This window comes from Panthera onca, chromosome A2, assembly GCF_046562875.1.
Source record: "Panthera onca isolate mPanOnc1 chromosome A2, mPanOnc1 haplotype 2, whole genome shotgun sequence".
Taxonomy (NCBI): domain Eukaryota; kingdom Metazoa; phylum Chordata; class Mammalia; order Carnivora; family Felidae; genus Panthera; species Panthera onca.
The window spans coordinates 7,408,642-7,428,847 of record NC_138340.1 but is presented as its reverse complement, the minus strand read 5'-3'; the positions used below and the strand labels follow the sequence as shown (position 1 = coordinate 7,428,847).

The 20,206-nt window shown below is 41.9% G+C and overlaps 1 protein-coding gene across 2 annotated transcripts in view; it reads left to right on the top strand.

Moving 5' to 3' along the window:
• The first annotated feature begins 887 nt into the window (after positions 1-887).
• Positions 888-20,206, top strand: part of LOC132677841 (zinc finger protein 177-like) — a 30,616-nt gene continuing 11,297 nt past the window's right edge. Inside the window, exons 1-2 of one of the 2 annotated variants that reach the window (XM_078443426.2) lie at positions 12,532-12,801; positions 13,410-13,499. In XM_078443426.2, the coding sequence (XP_078299552.2) occupies positions 12,636-12,801; positions 13,410-13,499 (256 nt within the window). In that variant the 5' untranslated portion in view covers positions 12,532-12,635. Of the gene's footprint in view, positions 1,071-12,531; positions 12,802-13,409; positions 13,500-20,206 lie in introns of those variants that run through there. The other variant, XR_013554317.2, reaches the window with a different exon arrangement.

Sequence of the window (20,206 nt, the reverse complement as noted above, 5' to 3'; positions counted from 1 at the left end):
TCACAAGAGCATGCGACTCCTGATCTTGGGTTCCTGAGTTCAATACCCCACGTTGTGTGTAGAGATTACTTAAACACATAAAAACTTAAGTAAAAACAAAAAGTGATGGTGACCACACAAAAACCAGCAAGTGAAATATATAAAAGATCTAAACATGTTCATACTTAATGAAAGTCTAAAAATGCTTCACTATTTGCCATATAAAAACGGAAAGATTTAAAACATAAGGCCAACGGTCCCAAGACTACTACAGAAATGTACGACAAGTTCAAAGGTAATACCAAAAACCTCTGAGAAGGGGCAAAGAAGTTTTTAAAGAATAGTGAAAAGGATGTATCAGGTATCAACTGCTTCATAACAAAGCACCTCCAAGCTTAGTACATCCTTGAACCCCGCTGCAAGAACTCAGAGAACAGCATTTTTTGATTGGGAGCTGCCTGACTGGTCCGAGGTGGGCGCGAGGCTCGGTCCAACCGACTCTGTACCGTTCTGGTCCCGCGCCGAAGTCCGTGCCCTCGGCCTCGGCGCCGCTAAGTCCTGCCGGAGCCTTCCTTCCACCTTTAAGCCCCGAGACCGGAAGTGGAGTGCTTGGGACCTGGGCAGCGGCCAACTTCCCTTTACGGTTTTTCTCTTTATTTGCCTGCGGCACAGAAGGGCGGCTGCAGGTGAGTGGTCGGATCTAGAGCTGGGATAAGGTCCTCTGGGGAGTGGGTCTTGACTACCGCGAGGATGCGAGGCTCGCGGAAGGCGGGGTCTTGGTCAGGGTGGGCAAACGGGGCCTCTCGGAGGCGGGCCTCTGTGGGGTGCGTGGCCGGCGGGGGCGTGGTCTCGGTAGGGGCGGGGCCCTGGCGGGGGGGCGGGGACTGAGTCGGCGGCTCAGGGGCTGGGTCTCGCGAGCCGTGGAGATCAACGGACGTTGGTCGCTTCTCCGGGTCCTTCCGACCTTCTGAACTGGGGGTGTCGGTTGGGGCGGGAGTGAGAGGTGTTGGTGAAATCTACTTCCAGGGTGTCCCCTTCTGCCTTCGTTAGACGGGAGAATTTCACTTGTGGCTTTTGTGAGAATTGCTGAGGTGAGAATATCTTAAACTTAATTTTGGTGAATTACGTTTGATAAATTCATTTGGGAAAATGCTTTCTCAGGATTCTAGCGTGAGGGTCAATAAAACAGTGTAATGAAGAAAATGAAATGAAGTAAGTGAAAATGTAAGTAACAAGCCTTACAGTTAAAGTTATTCACTTCTGTACTTCGCACATCAGCTACACCTCTCCTCCAAGGGCCTGCCCTCGCGGTCGAGTTTTATTTTTTATTTTTTTAAAGGTTTTGTATTTTTTTTTTAAGTTTGTTTAGTTGAGATAGAGAGAGAGCGAGAGCGCGCGCGTCTGTGCGGACGTGGGGGGAAGCGGGCAGAGAGCCTGATGCGGGGCTTGAACTCAGGAGCCGTGAGATCATGACCTGACCCTAAGGCAGGAGTCCAGGGCTTAAAGGGACTGAGCCATCCAGGCTCCCCTGGGAAGAGTGTAGACTCTTTTTTTATTTTTTGCCATAAAAGAGTGGACTGCTGTCAACAGAGGCTTTTTTTTTTTTTTTTACACTTTTAGTTTTTATTTTTATTATTTATTTATTTTTTTGATTTATTTTTTTAATATATGAAATTTACTGTCAAATTGGTTTCCATATAGACTCTTGATTTAAAAAGCTCTTCCCTTGGTTGGAAAGAAGGCAAAAGTGACTCTGATCCGTGAGATTAGCTGTGTGCAGAGGTGACGCCTCAGCTACGTGCATTATGTTTGTTTGCGCTTGACTGTTTTTCTTGATTACACAACTGATGCATGGGTATGTTGTTTTGTTAACATTCAAATAATTCAGAAACTATAGTAAGAATGTTAACGGTTCCCTTCACACTCTCCCTGCCAAGTGCACATAAAATACAATGTCCTGCTTTGTAGGCCTCCAGTGTTACTGATGGCAGTGTGGCCTTGCCGTCATTTTTCTTTTTTTTTTTTATTGTGGTCAAATGTACATATCATAAAAATTTCCCTTTAACCTTTCTTGAGGGTACTGTTCATTGGCGTTAAGTACAATCACATTATTGTGCGACCGTTACCACCACGCATCTTCAAAACTTTTTCATTTTCCCCAAATGAAACTGTTCTCATTGAAAAGAAATAACTCCCCATGGGGCGCCTGGGTGGCTCAGTGGGTTAAGCGTCGGACTTCAGCTCAGGTCATGATCTCACAGTCCGTGAGTTCGAGCCCCGCGTCAGGCTCTGTGCTGACAGCTCAGAGCCTGTTTCAGATTCTGTGGCTCCCTCTCTCTCTGCCCCTTCCCCACTCACTCTCTGTCTCAGAAATAAATAAAAACATTTTTAAAAAATTAAAAAAAAAAAAAAAAAAAAAACAAAAAACTTCCCGCAACCCTAACTCCCAGCCCCTGGTAATCTCTATTCTATTTCTTTCTCTCTAAACTGGACTATTGTTGGTACCTCATATAAGTGGAATCGTGCAATATCGTTCTTTTGTGTCTAGATTATTTCACTTAGCGTAATGTTCTAAAATACACGCATGTTGTAGCATGTATCAGGATTTTATTCCTTTGTAAGGTTGAATAATACTATATTTATATATTTATTATAGACATAGTTTATATATGTTTATATTTTGCATATTTTATATCTTGTTATATTTTTATATATTTCATATTATATAGTTACGTATTTTGCATATTTTACATTTTTGTATATTTACATTTTGTATATATTTTATAATTTATATTGTAAAATGAACTTATATTTAATATAGATGTAATATATAAATATATATCCTATGTACTTACATTTATTTACACTAGAATTTTATATAATATAATATATAAATATAACTATAACATTATTCAACCTTAAGTGTATACATTTTGTTTTTCTGTTCATTTGGGTTGTCCACCTTTTGGCTTTTGTGAATCATGCCGCTACGAACATTGGTTTACAAATATCTCTTCAAGTTTCTGCTTTCAGTCCTTTTGGATATATACTCAGAAGTGGAATTACTGGATCATATGGTAATTCGATGTTAAGCTTTTTGAGGAACCACAACACTATTCTCTACAGTGGCTGTACCATTTCACATTACCATCAGCAATGAGTATTTTTTTTTTTAAACATTTAAAAACATTTTTATTTATTTATTTATTTATTTATTTTTAATGTTTATTTTTATTTTTGAGAGAGACAGAGACAGAATGCGAACGGGTTAGGGGCAGAGAGAGAGGGAGACACAGAATCTGAAGCAGGCTCCAGGCTGTCAGCACAAGGCCCGATGCGGGGCTCGAACCCACGAGCTGTGAGATCATGACCTGAGCTGAAGTCGGACGCTCAACCGACTGAGCCACCCAGGCGCCCCAATTTATTTATTTTTTATTAAAGTTTTTTTTAGTGTGTGTTTACTTTTGAGAGAGAGAGAGAGAGAGAGAGAGCAAGCAGGGGAGGGGCAGAGAGAGAGGGAGACATAGAATCTGAAGCAGGCTCCAGGCTTCAAGCTGTCAACACAGAGCCTGACACAAGGCTCAAACCCACAGACAGTGAGATCATGACCTGAGCTGAAGTTGGACGCTTAACTGACTGAGCCACCCAGGTGCCCCTATTTTTATTTTTTTGGTAATAGCTATCCTAATAGATATGAAGTAACATTTCCTTATGGGTTTGATTTGCATTTCCCTGATGATTAATGATGTTGAACATCTTATGTGCTTATTGACCATATGTATGTCTTTATTTTAATGTTTATTTATTTATTTTGAGAGAGAGAGCCCAAGTGGGGTAGGGGCAGAGAGAGAGGGGAGAGAGAGAATCCCCTCTGCACTGGCAGTGCAGAGCCTGACATGGGGCTCAAATTCACAAACCATGAGATCATGACCTGAGCTGAAACCAAGAGTCCAACACTTAACTGACTGAGCCACCCAGGCGCCCCTATATGCCTTCTTTGGAGAAATATCTGTTCAAGTCCTTTGCCTGACAGTCATTTTCTTTTTTTTTATTAAAAATTTTTTTTCAATGTTTATTTTTGAGAGACAGAGTGTGAGTAGGGAAGGGGCAGAGAGAGAGAGGGAGATACAGAATTCAAAGCAGGCTCCAGACTTTGAGCTCTGAGCTGTCAGCACAGAGCCTGACCGGGAGCTCGAACCCACGAACTGTCAGATCATGACCTGGGCCGAAGTTGGATGCCCAACCGACTGAGCCACCCAGGCGCCCCTGCCTAACAGTCATTTTTAATGCATGTATATACCTTTCTGCATATACATATTTTATAAATTATGTAAATATATTTATACTTTACCTTCAGATCTGTATCAGTTTTTGTTTTAAACACCATAATCAGGGGCGCCTGGGTGGCTCGGTTGGTTAAGCGTCTGACTTTGGCTCAGGTCATGATCTCGCGGTCTGTGAGTTCTAGCCCCACGTCGGGCTCTGTGCTGACAGCTCAGAACCTGGAGCCTGTTTCAGATTCTGTGTCTCCCTCTCTCTCTCTGCCCCTCCCCTGTTCATGCTCTGTCTCTCTCTGTCTCAAAAATAAATAAATGTTAAAAAAAAAATTTAAACACCATAATCATTTCCCACAGTATGAATATATGATAATTATTTGGGCCCTTGCTATAATGTAATATATATTTCAATTGGTTCCAGTTTTTACCTATTATAAACAGTTTTTAACGAACAAGCTTGAACACACACACATGTATCTATCTATCTATCTATCTGCACAGATGCCAGAGTTTCTCTTGGCTACGGTCCTACAAGTTGCTAGTTGAAGGCATAGGACTATTTAAAATTTTAGTAGACATAAATTCCAATATCCCAGCACACTCCCAACTATCAGTGGCCTCTAGTCATCCTTTGTCATCTGTGGCTAAGACAGTTTTTCTACCCAGTGCCAAGGGATTGGTGGTCTGAACTTGGAACCCAGATAAGTTATCCCCTAGAAGCCCTCCCTTGGCCTGCTGGTCTACCTAGTTTTGAAATTATTCCTGCCAACCCACATTATTCCCACAAACTAAACAATAGGTCTTGATATACCTCTTACAAAAAGATTGCCCCCAAAGTCTCAATTCCCCCAAAAGCCTCTCTAAGGGGGAGCATACCTTGTGGGAGTTGCCCTGCCCTAGGAGGAAATTTCCCTTCCTTTCCTGAACCCTCCAGCTGTCCATCCCTTCCTCTATTGCCATGATGTGGGAGACAGTGGTCAGATGGATAGCCGTACTCCCTCTCTGTGCTCCCTAGTTCCTTAGTGCCTGGGCTCTCTGTTGCTATATAACCCCTCCCCCTTCTTTTTAATAGTTTATTTATTTATTTTGAGAGAGAGAAAGAACACACAAGCAGGGGAGGAGCAGAGAGAGAGGGAGAGAGAGAATCTCAAGCAGGCTGTGCACTGCCAGTGCAGAGCCCAGTGTTGGGCTTGAACCCACGAACTGTGGGATCATGACTTGAGCTGAAGTCAAGAGTCAGCTGCTTAACCATCTGAGCCACCCCTTCTGATTTGATGGGAAAATATGCCATACGTAAAATATGTTAAATGTTCTGTGTATCTGTAAGGTATATTGTATATGATATATACATATTAATTTTCACATATTGTACAAAATACATATGTTTTCCTGTAAGACTTCACCTTGAACAATTTGCCACCTTTTTTTTTGTTTCAGCTTTTTACTTAAATTCTAGTTAGTTAACATATAGTGTAATATTGGTTTCAGGAGTAGAATTTAGTAATTTATCACTTACAGGGGTGCCTGGGTGGCTCAGTTGGTTAAGCATCTGACTTTGGCTCAGGCCAATGATCTCGTGGTTTGTGAGTTTGAGCCCCACGTCGGGCTCTGTGCTGACAGCTCAGAGCCTGGAGCCTGCTTCGGATTCTGTGTCTCCCCCTCTCTCTGCCCCTCCCATGCTCATGCTCTGTCTCTCTCTGTCTCTTAATAATGTTAAAAAAAAGTAATTTATCACTTACAGCTAACACCCAGTGCTCATCACTAGTGCCCTCCTTAATATCCATCACCCATTTAGCCCATGCCTTGCCCAACTCCCTCACCAACCCTCAGTTTGTTCTCTGTAGTTGAGTCTCTTATGGTTTGCTTCCCTCTCTTTTTTCCCCCTTCTCTTATGTTCATCTCTTGTGTTTCTTAAATTCCACATATGAGTGAAATCACATGGTATTTGTCATTCTCTGATTGACTTCTTTCACTTAGCATAATACATTCTAGCTCCATCCGTGTCACTGCAAATAGCAAGATTTCATTCAATTTGATGACTGAGTAATATTCCATTGTACATGTGTACCACATCTTCTTTATCCATTCATCAGTTGATAGACAGTTGGGCTCTTTCCATAATTTGACTATTGTTGATAATGCTGCAATAAACATTGGGGTGCATGTGTCCCTTTGAATCAGTATTTTTGTATCCTTTGGGTAAATACCAAGTAATGTATTTGCTGGGTCATAGGGTAGTTCTATTTTTATTTAAAAAAATTTTTTTGAAGCTTATTTATTTATTTTGAGAGAGAAAGCATGTGAGTGGGGGGGAGGGGCAAAGGGAAACTGAGAGAATCTTAAGCAGGCTCCACACTCATTGCCAAGCCCCATGGCGGGGGGGGGGGCTTGATCCTGCAACCCTAGGATCGTGAACTGAGCCAAAATCAAGAGTCTGATGCTCAACTGCTCAGCTCAGCCAACTGAGCCACCCAGACGGCCTGAGTTTGATGTTTTTTTTAATAGATTTTGGATACTAATCCTTTTTCAGATATGTTATTTGTGGGGCACCTGGGTGGCTCAGTTGGTTAAGCGACTGACTCTTGATTTCAGCTCAGGTCATGATCTCACGATTTGTGAGATTGAGGCGCCCCGCCCAACCCCCGTTGGGCTCTGTGCTAACAGCAAGGAGTCTGTTTGGGATGTTTTCCCTGCCTCTCTTTCTCTCGCTCTCTGCCTTTCTCTCTCTCTCTTTTTGAGAGAGAGAGGCTACAAGTGAGTGAGGGGCAGAGAGAAGGAGAGAGAGAGAGAGAGAAAAGTGTGGCTCACCCAAAGCAGGGCTCATGCTCACCTGATGTGGGGCTCGGAATCACTAACTGTGGAATCATGACCTGAGCTGAAGTTCGATGCTTAACTGACTGAGTCACCCAGGTGCCCCTCTCTCTCAAAATTAATAAACTGAAAAAAAGATATGTCATTTGCAGATATCTTCTCCCATTTTGTAGGTTGGCTTTTAGTTTTGTTGACCATTTCCTTCACTGTGCATAGGCTTTTTATCTTGTTGAAGTCCCAATAGTTCATGTTTGCTTTTGTTCCCCTTGCCTCCAGTGACCTATCTAGTAAGAAGTTGCTCCAGCCCAGGTCAAAGAGGTCGCTGCCGGTTTTCTCCTCTAGGAGTTTGATGGCTTCCAGTCTCACATTTAGGTCTTTCACCCATTTTGAATTTATTTTTGTGTATGGTGGAAGAAAGTGGTCCAGTTTCATTCTTCCTGCATGTCGCTGTCCAGCTTTCCCAAAATCATCTGTTGAAGAGACTGTCGAATTTGCCTTTTCTTAATCTTTCCCTCTTAGGGTGGTAGCACCACCACCTATCCAGTTTAGTGGTTTTGTAAGGAGAGACCATTGCTGTAGGCAGAATACTCCCATCCTAAACACTGGCACTAAAGAGCTTTTCTTTTATAGGAAAGAATTTACAAGACCGGAAAGTGGGATAAGTGGGTGGGGTGATAGGCTAGTTGGTCAGGGAGGTCAGCTGATTGTCGGGGAGGGGCTGTAGAGGGTTGATCTGAGTCCCTGTGCTCAGGGGTGAGTTCAGGAGGAGAGAAGCTTGGCTGAAGTTTAGTGAACTCAAATTAAATTCAGAGGCATTTTATCTAAGTAGTTTAGTGGGGACAAACAGTGGAGCTACTCATTCATGAGACAAAGGTGGGAATTTGGATGGTCTGTGCCTGGCATTGTCAAAGGTAAACAAGGGGTCATCATCCTGCCCTATCTAAGTCATGCAGGGAAGGGTGTTTCATTGTATTTGGGCATTTCCCAGAACACAAAAAGGGCTGGGGAATTTCTTGCCCATTACAGTTTTCCAGGAGCACAGGGTTTGGGTGTGAAGCTTGACATTGTGAGTATAAAAACCTTCTGTGGTTTCTCTAAGTTCTCAAAACTGGCTACACATCTCCCCCTCTTCTCACTTTTCATCCCAATCTAACTCTAGCAGATCCTTTGACATTTCCTTCAATATGTGTACAATCATCTCTTCTGCTCCCAAGGAGTCCCCATTCTCACCTGGACCCTGCTGTTGCCCCTTACCATCCACCCCCACTTTTACTGTCTCTTTCCCTGTTCTGTCCTATGAACAGCTGCCAGTATGATCTTTTTTTATTTTTCACTTTAAAAAATTTAAATCCAACTTAGTTAACATATAAGGTAATAATAATTTCAGGAATAGAATTTAGTAATTCATCACTTACATATAATACCCAGTGCTCATCCCAACAAGTGTCCTCCTTAATGCCCCTCACCGCTGTAGCCCAGCCCCCCTTCCAACATCCCCCCCAGAAACCCTTAGTTTGTTCTCTGTATTTAAGAGTCTCTTGGGGCGCCGGGGTGGCTCAGTTGGTTAAGCGTCCCACGTCGGCTCAGGTCATGATCTCAGTCTGTGAGTTCGAGCCCCTCGTCAGGCTCTATGCTGACCACTCAGAGCCTGGAGCCTGCTTCAGATTCTGTGTCTCCCTCTCTCTCTGTCCCTCCCACACTCGCACTCAAAAGTAAAATAAAAACATAAAAAAACAATGCTAATATCATCCTCAATGGGGAAAAACTGAGAGCTTTCCCCCTAAGGTCAGGAACAAGACAGGGATGTCCACTCTTGCCACTGTTATCAACATAGTATTGCAAGTCTTAGCCTCAGTAATCAGACAACACAAAGAAATAAAAGGCATCCAGATCGGCCAGGAGGAGGTCAAACTTTTCACTCTTTGAAGGTGACATGATACTCCATATGGAAAGCCCAAAAGATTCCACCAAAAACCTGCTAGAACTGATCCATGAATTCAGCAAAGTCGCAGGATATAAAATCAACGCACAGAAATCGGTTGCGTTCCTATACACCAATGATGAAGCAACAGAAAGAGAAATCAAGGAATCGATCCCATTTACAATTGCAGCAAAAGCCATAAAATGCCTAGGAATAAATCTAACCAAAGAGGTGAAAAATGTATACACTGAAAACTATAGAAAGCTTATGACAGAAATTGAAGAAGATACACACAAAATGGAAAAATATTCCATGCTCCTGGATGGGAAGACCAAATATTGTTAAAATGCCGATGTGACCCAAAGCAATCTACATATTCAATGCAATACCTATTAAAATAACACCAGCATTCTTCACAGAGCTAGAACAAACAATCCTAAACTTTGTATGGAACCCATACCCATACCCTTTGTATGGAACTTTGTGAAGACCCCCAAATAGCCAAAGCAATCCTGAAAAGGAAAACCAAAGCTGGAGGCATCACAATCCTGGACTGCAAGCTGTATTACAAAGCTGTAATCATGAAGACAGTATTACTGGTACTGGCACAAAAACAGACACTCAGATCAATGGGACAGAATAAAGAACCCAGAAATGGACCCACAAACGTATGGCCAACTAATCTTTGACAGAGCAGGAAAGAATACCCAATGGAATAAAGACAGTCTCTTCAGCAAATGGTGCTGGGAAAACCGGACAGCGACATGCAGAAGAATGAACCTGGACCACTTTCTTACACCATACACAAAAATAAACTCAAAATGGATGAAAGACCTAAATGGAAGACAGCAAAGCATCAAATCCGAGAGGAGAAAACAGGTAAAAGCCTCTTCAACCTCGGCCGCAGCAACTTCTTACTCGACACCTCTCCGGAGGCAAGGAAAACAAAAGCAAAATGAACTATTGGGACTGCATCAAAATAAAAAGCTTCTGCACAGCAAAGGAAACAATCAGCAAAACCAAAAGGCAACCAACAGAATAGGAGAAGATATTTGCAAATGACATATCAGACAAAGGGTTAGCATCCAAAATCCATAAAGAACTTCTCAAACTCAACACCCAAAAAAACAAAGAATCCAGTGAAGAAATGGGCAAAAGACATGAAAAGACACTTCTCCAAAGAAGACATCCAGATGGCCAACCGACACATGAAAAGATGTTCAGCGTCACTCATCATCCAGGGAAATACACATCAAAACCACAATGAGATACCACCTCACACCTGTCAGAATGGCTAACATTAACAACTCGGGCAACAACAGATGTTGGCGAGGATGTGGAGAAAGAGGATCTCTTTTGCACTGCTGGTGGGAATGCAGGCTGGTGCAGCCACTCTGGAAAACGGTCTGGAGGTTCCTCAAAAAATGAAAAATAGAACTACCTTACGACCCAGCAATTGCACTACTAGGTATTTATCTAAGGGATACAGGTATGCTGTTTCGAAGGGGCACATGCACCCCAGTGTTTATAGCAGCACTATCAACAATAGCCAAAGTATGGAAAGAGCCCAAATGTCCATTGGTGGATGAATGGATAAAGAAAATGTGGTATATATATACAATGGAGTATTACCCGGCAATCAAAAAGAACAAAATCTTGCCATTTCCAACTATGTGGATGGAACTAGAGGGTATTATGCTAAGCAAAATTAGTCAGAGAAGACAAATATCATAGGACTTCACTCATGAGGACTCAAAGATACAAAACAGATGAACATAAGGGAAAGGAAGCAAGAATAACGTAAAAACAGGGAGAGGGCCAAAACATAAGAGACTTAAATATGGAGAACAAACAGAGGGTTGCTGGAGGGGTTGTGAGAGGGGGATGGGCTAAATGGGTAGGGGGCATTAAGGAATCTACTCCTGAAATCGTTGTGCTATATGCTAACTAACGAATGTAAATTACAAAAAAATAGTAATAATAACAATAAATTCAATTTTAAAAAAGTCTCTTATATAGTTTGTCCCCCTTGCTAGTATGTTCTTTAAAAATATAAATAGGAATAGAAAATTCTTAGAAAACTCCTGCTAGCCTGCCAGTCACAAGGTGTAAATCCAGATTGGATCTAGGCTTGTTTGCCCTGATCTTGACCAGGCTCCTGGCCCCTCTGCCACCCTCTCCCATCACTCTCCTCTCCAGACACCCAGGTCACAAGCTCCAGCCACACCTGCACAGGCTTTCCTCCCTGTTGAGCATCTGCGTGGAGCTAGATCACCACCGCCCCCCCCCCGCCCCCCCCCCACTTTCATTTTCCTGAGACCCTTTTCCTTCAGGGCTTCCAAAGGCCAGGACAAGGTGGGAGTGGAGCCACAGGAGCCCCCAGTCTGCCTGCATTAGGGTTGGGGCCTTTAGGGCTTGAGATGTTTGAGGTATAGAATTACATTATACCTTGTATTCTTTTTATTAACTTGGGCAATTGACTTGGTAAACTTCTCTGAACTTGAGTACCCTCAACATCACAGGAGGTTTCAAGCCTTCCTCATGGACAGCAAGGCCCCCAGGCCTCTTTTCTGGTTGTGAGAGACAGGATTGCCATGGTCTTGCTTTGTTTGTGTGTGAGGTCATGGGTCATGTGATACAGCCTCCAGGCAGGTGCTAGCTGGAGTCTAGGGCATGGCCAGCTTCTCACATCCACCTCTTGTCCTCTAGCAATGCCTGGTCTAGTCCACCTGTGTCCAGGAAGGAATTGTGGAGGCTGAAGTGATGGCTCCAGGGTTGCTGACAACCTGGTCATAGGTAATCATATTAAATCAAAATCCCCCTTGGGGTGCTTGGGTGGCTCAGTCAGTTAAGCGGCCAAGTCTTGAGTTTGGCTCATGCTTCATGGTCTGCGAGTTTGATCCCCACTTCAGGCTCTGCGCTGACAGCACAGAGCCTGTTGGGATTCTCTCTCTTCCTCTCCCTGCCCCTCCCCTGCTCATGCACACACACATTCTCTCTCTCTCTCTCTCTCTCTCTCTCTCTCTCTCTCAAAATAAGTAAGCAAACATAAAAAATTCTCCTCATTCCAATGTGACATCTCCCTCCCTGAGGTTGGCTGTGTCTCCTTTTGTGGTCTGGAGCCTTCCAACCTGACCAGGACTTGTCTCCATACTCCTCAGGACCATTAGTCTCTAATGAATGGTGGTGGCTAAGGGATTTCCCAGAGAATGCTCAGTATTTGTGAATGTTTTTCAGCGCCTGTTCATACTAGCTCAATAGTCACTCAGAGCTTCAGAGCTATGGCAGAAAACCAAGAAAAGGCTATGTGCTGACTTTGTCTCAGGAATTCATGGAGACATAATTCATTCGTTTCCTGAGTATTTGTCCCAGGCCTCCATAGGCTCAGGGCTGTGTGGTGTCTCGCCTAGGGGATAGGCTGGATGGGATCACAGACTAGTTGCACAGAGAAAAGTTCAACCCCTTGTTGAAGAGCTAATAAATCAATGAGGCCAGATGAGATTGCTGAGGATGTGTGAGTGGAGAGAGGCGAGAGGTGAGGAATCGCCCCTGCCCCACCTGAATGTCCCATTCCTTGGTCTTCTGGGGCCATCCTCACACCCCACCTTCCTGGGACACTGATGGAGATGGGCCTTGGCTGAGCCCAAATGTGTGTGATGTTTCAGGATTCAGCGATCTTTGAGGAAGTAGCAGTGGACTTCCCCGAGGAGGAGTGGGCACCACTGGACCCTGATCAGAAAATCTTGCGTAGAGACATGATGCTGGGCAACTATAGGAGCCTGGCCTCAGTCAGCCTAATCTCTTCATTCATAGGTTTCTGCTGCAAATATTTCTTCAGCACCTGTTACATTCCAGGAACTGTTCTTGGTCTTGGGAAAAGAGTAGTGAAGAGGGAGATGTGGCCCACTCTTGAGGAGTGACAGGGTACAGCAGGAGTGGTACACTTTTCCTTAAAAGGCCAGAGAGGAAATATTTTCAGCGTAGTGGGCCATAGTGTTTCTGTTGCAGCTACACACAATGATGCAATGCTACCCGTGTAGTGGCCAGTGTAGTGAGGAATGTAAACAAATAGGCAGAGCCATGTTCCAATGAAACTATCTTTGCAAAAGCAGGTGGCTAACCCCTGGGGTCTAGTCACTAGTCCGTACTCTAGCATCTTCCCCTTGAGAATGGAGATTCGTCTCTTATGCCAACCTTATTTTTTTCATGTTTAGAAGCTTTGGTGTGGCTCTGAGCTTGGGTCTGAGGATCCCCAGTCCCTCCAGGGCACGACGTGAGGTAGTTTGTTTGGGTCCTGGGTACCATCATCACTGCCCATGGGGCCACACATGCCCGTCCTCTGAAAGTGGTGGTCCCACTCTGAGGGGAGGTTGCCCTTTCACCCTGCACGTTCCGCCTGATGTGTCTTTCTCTGTGTACAGGGTATCATTTCCATAAACCCAACCTGCTCACCCATAAGGAGCTGAGGACCAAGAAGAGGAGAGTTCTAATTGTCCAAGAAACCCATTCAGGTGAGCCTCAGGCAAAAGGAACTCCATTTAGGAAATTTCTAAAATGTCATGATTTTTTTTTTATTGAAGTATAGTTGACACAGCATTACATTAGTTTCAGGCGTACAACACAGTTATTGGACAGCAAGTTTATATGTTATACTGTGTTCACCCCAAGTGTAGCTACCATCTGTCACCATACACCACTATTACAATGTCATCTAAAATGCCCTCTTGTTTGGGGACTCCTGGGTGGCTCAGACGGTTAAGCGTCCGATTTTGGCTCAGGTCATGATCTCGCGGTCCGTGAGTTTGAGCCCCGGGTTGGGCTCTGTGCTGACAGCTCAGAGCTGGAGTCTGCTTCAGATTCTGTGTCTCCCTCTCCTGCCCTTCCCCTGCTCTTTCTCTGTCTCTCTCCCAAAAATAATTAAACATTAAAAAAATTTTTTTTAATGTTATCTTGTCATAAATCATCTCAGGCCACTTGGGATGAGTTTCGTCTTGAGGCTTTGGATTCCCTTCCTCTCCTCCCTTTTCTCCTCCACTTTCTATGGCTTCTAGAGAAAACTCTGCCCTGCTTCCTTTCTTCAGAACATTTCCACTTTTGTAAATAAAGTTTTATTGGAACACAGGCCCACCAATTTGTCCATTTGTCTACTTTCCCCAAGCTTGGCTTGCCCCATAGTGTCCTCTATCAGACTGTTAGCAGCCCTCTCTTTCCTGCCAAATTATTTCTTAGCATTTCCATCCCTTGTTTCTGTCATTGTCAAATTGTTCATATTGCTGAAATCCTTAAAAGTACGTCTTTAAATATTGGGGCATTCTTTCCTATCACAATTGACTTCTCATGTTTGGAGTCAGTCTACAGTCTATGAAAAAAAGCTACATGGGCGTGGCTCTTTGTTTTTGTCTGTTTTTAAGAGGTTTTTTTTATGTTTTATTATTTTTTATTTGAGAGAGAGACAGGAACAGAGAGTGAGCAGGGGAGGAAAGAGAGACAGAGATAGGATCTGAAGCAGGCTCCAGACTTCAAGCTGTCAGCACAAGGCCTGATGAGGGGCTTGAACTCAACAAGCAGTGAGATCATGACCTGAGCCGAAGTCGGATGCTTGACCAACTGATCCACCCAGACGCCCCTTAAGAGTTTATTTAAGTAATCTCTACACCTAGCATGGGGCTTGAACTCACAACCCAGAGGTCAAGAGTTGCATGTTCTACCGACTGAGCCAGCCAGGACCCCCCCCCCCTTTTTAAAAAATAATTTATTTATTTTTAAATTTACATCCAAATTAGTTAGCATATAGTGCAACAATGATTTCAGGAGTAGATTCCTTAATGCCCCTTACCCATTTAGCCAAACCCTCCTCCCACAACCCCTACAGCAACCCTGTGTTTGTTCTCTATATTTAAGAGTCTCTTATGTTTTGGCCCCCCTCCCTGTTTTTATGTTATTCTTGCTTCCCTTCCCTTATGTTCATCTGTTTTGTATCTTTAAGTCCTCATGAGTGAAGTCCTATGATATTTGTCTTCCTCTGACTAATTTTGCTTAGCATAATACCCTCTAGTTCCATCCACATAGTTGCAAATGGCAAGATTTCATTCTTTTTGATTGCCAAGTAATACTCCATTGTGTTCATGTGCGTGTGTGTGTGTGTATACCACATCTTCATCCATTCATCCATCGATGGACATTTGAGCTCTTTCCATACTTTGGCTATTGTTGATAGTGCTGCTATAAACACTGGGGTGCATGTGCCCCTTCGAAACAGCACACCTGTATCCCATGGATAAATGCCTAGTAGTGCAATTGCTGGGTCGTAAGGTAGTTCTATTTTTCATTTTTTGAGGAACCTCCAGACTGTTTTCCAGAGTGGCTGCACCAGCCTGTATTCCCACCAGCAATGCAAAGGAGATCCTCTTTCTCCACATCCTCGCCAACATCTGTTGTTGCCCGAGTTGTTAATGTTAGCCATTCTGACAGGTGTGAGGTGGTATCTCATTGTGGTTTTGATGTGTATTTCCCTGGATGATGAGTGACGCTGAACATCTTTTCATGTGTCGGTTGGCCATCTGGATGTCTTCTTTGGAGAAGTGTCTTTTCATGTCTTTTGCCCATTTCTTCACTGGATTCTTTGTTTTTTTGGGTGTTGAGTTTGAGAAGTTCTTTATGGATTTTGGATGCTAACCCTTTGTCTGATATGTCATTTGCAAATATCTTCTCCTATTCTGTTGGTTGCCTTTTGGTTTTGCTGATTGTTTCCTTTGCTGTGCAGAAGCTTTTTATTTTGATGCAGTCCCAATAGTTCATTTTGCTTTTGTTTTCCTTGCCTCCGGAGAGGTGTCGAGTAAGAAGTTGCTGCGGCCGAGGTTGAAGAGGCTTTTACCTGTTTTCTCCTCTCGGATTTGATGCTTTGCTGTCTTCCATTTAGGTCTTTCATCCATTTTGAGTTTATTTTTGTGTATGGTGTAAGAAAGTGGTCCAGGTTCATTCTTCTGCATGTCGCTGTCCGGTTTTCCCAGCACCATTTGCTGAAGAGACTGTCTTTATTCCATTGGGTATTCTTTCCTGCTCTGTCAAAGATTAGTTGGCCATACGTTTGTGGGTCCATTTCTGGGTTCTTTATTCTGTCCCATTGATCTGAGTGTCTGTTTTTGTGCCAGTACCAGTAATACTGTCTTCATGATTACAGCTTTGTAATACAGCTTGCAGTCCAGGATTGTGATGCCTCCAGCTTTGGTTTTCCTTTTCAGGATTGCTTTGGCTATTTGGGGGTCTTCACAAAGTTCCATACAAAGGGTATGGGTATGGGTTCCATACAAAGTTTAGGATTGTTTGTTCTAGCTCTGTGAAGAATGCTGGTGTTATTTTAATAGGTATTGCATTGAATATGTAGATTGCTTTGGGTCACATCGGCATTTTAACAATATTTGGTCTTCCCATCCAGGAGCATGGAATATTTTTCCATTTTGTGTGTATCTTCTTCAATTTCTGTCATAAGCTTTCTATAGTTTTCAGTGTATACATTTTTCACCTCTTTGGTTAGATTTATTCCTAGGCATTTTATGGCTTTTGCTGCAATTGTAAATGGGATCGATTCCTTGATTTCTCTTTCTGTTGCTTCATCATTGGTGTATAGGAACGCAACCGATTTCTGTGCGTTGATTTTATATCCTGCGACTTTGCTGAATTCATGGATCAGTTCTAGCAAGTTTTTGGTGGAATCTTTTGGGCTTTCCATATGGAGTATCATGTCACCTTCAAAGAGTGAAAAGTTTGACCTCCTCCTGGCTGATCTGGATGCCTTTTATTTCTTTGTGTTGTCTGATTACTGAGGCTAAGACTTGCAATACTATGTTGATAACAGTGGCAAGAGTGGACATCCTTGTCTGGTTCCTGACCTTAGGGGTAAAGCTCTTAGATTTTCCCCATTGAGGATATTAGCTTTGGGTCTTTCATATATGGTTTATGATCTCAAGGTATGATCTTTCTATCCCTACTTTGAGGGATTTTATCAAGAAAGAATGCTGTATTTGGTCAAATGCTTTGTCTGCATATTGAGAGGGCCATGTGGTTCTTGTCCTTACTTTTATTGATGTGATGAATCACATTGATTGTTTTGTGGATATTGAACCAGCCCTGAATCCCAGGTATAAATCCCACTTGGTTGTGGTGAATAATTTTTTTAATGTATTGTTGGATCCAGTTGGCTAATACCTTGTTGAGGAATTTTGCATCCTGTTTATCAGGGAAATTGGTCTATAGTTTTTTTTAGTGGGGTCTTTAGTTTTGGAATCAAGGTAATGCTGGCTTCATAGAAAGAGTTTGGAAGTTTTCCTTCCATTTCTATATTTTGGAACAGCTTCAAGAGAATAGGTGTTAACTCTTCCTTAAATATTTGGTAGAAATCCCCTGGAAAGCCATCTGGCCCTGGACTCTTGTTATTTGGGAGATTTTTGATTACTAATTCGATTTCTTTACTATTTATGGGTCTGTTCAAATTTTCTATTTCTTCCTCTTTCAGTTTTGGTAGTTTATATGTTTCTAGGATTTCTCTATTTCTTCCAGGTTGCCCGTTTTATTGGTGTATAATTGCACATAATATTCTCTTATTATTGTTTTTATATCTGCTGTGTTTGTTGTGATCTCTTTCATTCTTGATTTTATTTATTTGGGCCCTTTACTTTTTCTTTTGGATCAAATTAGCTAAGGGTTTATCAATTTTGTTAATTCTTTCAAAGAACCAGCTCTGGTTTCATTGATCTATTCTACTGTTTTTTGGTTTTGATAGCATTGATTTCAGCTCTAATCTTTATTATTTATCTAATCTTTATTATTAACTGTCTTCTTCTGGTTTTGGGTTTTATTTTCCAGTTCTTTGAGGTATAAGGTTAGGTTGTATATCTGAGGCCTTTCTTCCTTCTTTAGGAAGGCCTGGATTGCTATTTTATACTTCCCTCTTATGACTGCCTTTGTTGCGTCCCAGAGGTTTTGGGCTGTGGTGTTATCATTTTCATTGGCCTCCATGTATTTTTTAATTTCCTCTTTAATTTCCTGGTTAGCCCATTCATTCTTTAGTAGGATGTTCTTTAGTCTCCAAGTATTTATCTTTCCACATTTTTTCTTGTGGTTGATTTCAAGTTTCACAGCCTTGTGGTCTGAAAATATGCATGATATGTCTCGATCTTTTGTACTTGTTGAGGGCTGATTTGTGTCCCAGTATGTGATCTATTCTGGAGAAAGTTCCATGTGCCCTGGAGAAGAATGTGAATTCCGCTGCTTTAGGATGAAATGTTCTGAATATATCTGTAAGTCCATCCAGTCCAGTGTGTCATTCAAAGCCATTGTTTCCTTGTTGATTTTCTGTTTAGATATCTGTTACTGTAATTGGGGTGTTGAAGTTCCCTACTATTATGGTATTATCAATGAGTTTCTTTATGTTTGTGATTAATTGATCTATGTATTTGGGTGCTTCCAAAATGTTTACATTGTTAGATCCTCTTGTTGGATAGACCCCTTAATTATGATATAACACCCTTCTTCATCTCTTGTTACATCTCTTTATTTTAAAGTCTACATCGTCTGATATAAGTATGGCTACTCCAGCTTTCTCTTGGCGACCATTAGCATGATATATGGCTCCCCATCCCTTACTTTTAATCTGAAGGTGTCTTTAGGTCTAAAGTGGGTCTCTTGTAAATAGCATATAGATGGATCTTGTTTTCTTATCCATTCTGTTACCCTGTGTCTTTTGATTGGAGCATTTAGTCCATTGACGTTTAGAGTGAGTACTGAAAAATGTGAATCTATTGCTATTATGTTGTCTGTAGAGTTGGAGTTTCTGATGGTGTTCTCTGGTCTTTTCTAGTCTTTGTTGCTTTGGTCTCTCTCTCTCTCTCTCTCTCTTTTTTTTTTTTTTGTCTTTTCTCCCCTCAGAGAGTCCCCCTTAAAATTTCTTGCAGGGATGGTTTAGTGGTCACGAACTCCTTTAATTTTTGTTTGTCTGGGAAAATTTGTCTCCTGCTATTTTGAATGACAGCCTTGCTGGATAAAGAATTCTTGCCTGCATATTTTTCTGATTCAACACATTGAATATATCCTGCCACTCTTTTCTGGCCTGCCAAGTTTCTGTGTGTAGGTCTGCTGCAAACCTGATCTGTCTTCCCTTGTAGGTTAAGGACTTTTTTTCCCTTGCTGCTTTCATGAGTCTTTCCTTGCCTGAGTGTTTTGTGAGTTTGACTAGATATGCCTTTTTGACGGTTGGTTTTTGTTGAATCTAATGGGAGTCCTCTGTGCTTCCTGGATTTTGATGTCTGTGTCTTTCCCCAGGTTAGGAAAGTTTTCTGCTATGATTTGCTCACATAACCCTTCAACCCCTTTTTCTCTCTCTTCATCTCTGGGACCCCTATGATTCTGATGTTGTTCCTTTTTAATGAGTCACTGATTTCTCTAATTCTTAAATTGTGCTCTTTTGCCTTAGTCTCGCCTTTTTTTCCTGCTTCATTTTTCTCCATAAGTTTGTCCTCTATATCTCTGATTCACTGTTCTACCTCATCCATCCTCGCCACCGTGGCATCCCTTTGAGATTGCAGCTCAGTTATAGCATTTTTATTTCATCCTGACTAGCTTTTTACTTCTTTTATCTCCTCAGAAAGGGATTCTCATCTATTTTCAACCCCAGCTAGTATTCTTATTATCACTATTCTAAATTCTGGTTCAGACATCTTGCTTGTTGGTTAATTCCCTGACTGTCATTTCTTCCTTTTCTTTCTTTTGGGGTGAATTCCTTCGTTTTATCATTTTGAAGGAAGAAAAATAATTAATAAGGTAAAACAAATTAAAATTAAAAAATTAAAAGCAACACAAAAAAATCAAAGGATGCTAGATCCTAGGTGTGTTTTGGTCTGGTTGTTGAAAGGAGCTTGATAGATTAGAGAAAAAAGGGAAGGATAAGAAAAGAAAGGAAAAAAGAGGAAAATGTTTGAAAATTTGAAAAAATGAATACAATGAAATAGAATAAAATGAAATGAAGTAAAATAGAATTTGAAAAATTTACAAAAAAGTAAAAAATATATTAGAAAAAAATTAAAAACATTTTTAATAAAAATGGAAAATAAAAATACATTTTTTTCTCTTTCTGTATTCAAGAATAAGAAAAGAAAAATTAAAAAAAAATGAATAGATGGACCAGCAAACAGACAAATAGGATTGAAATTACATTGGTTTCCCC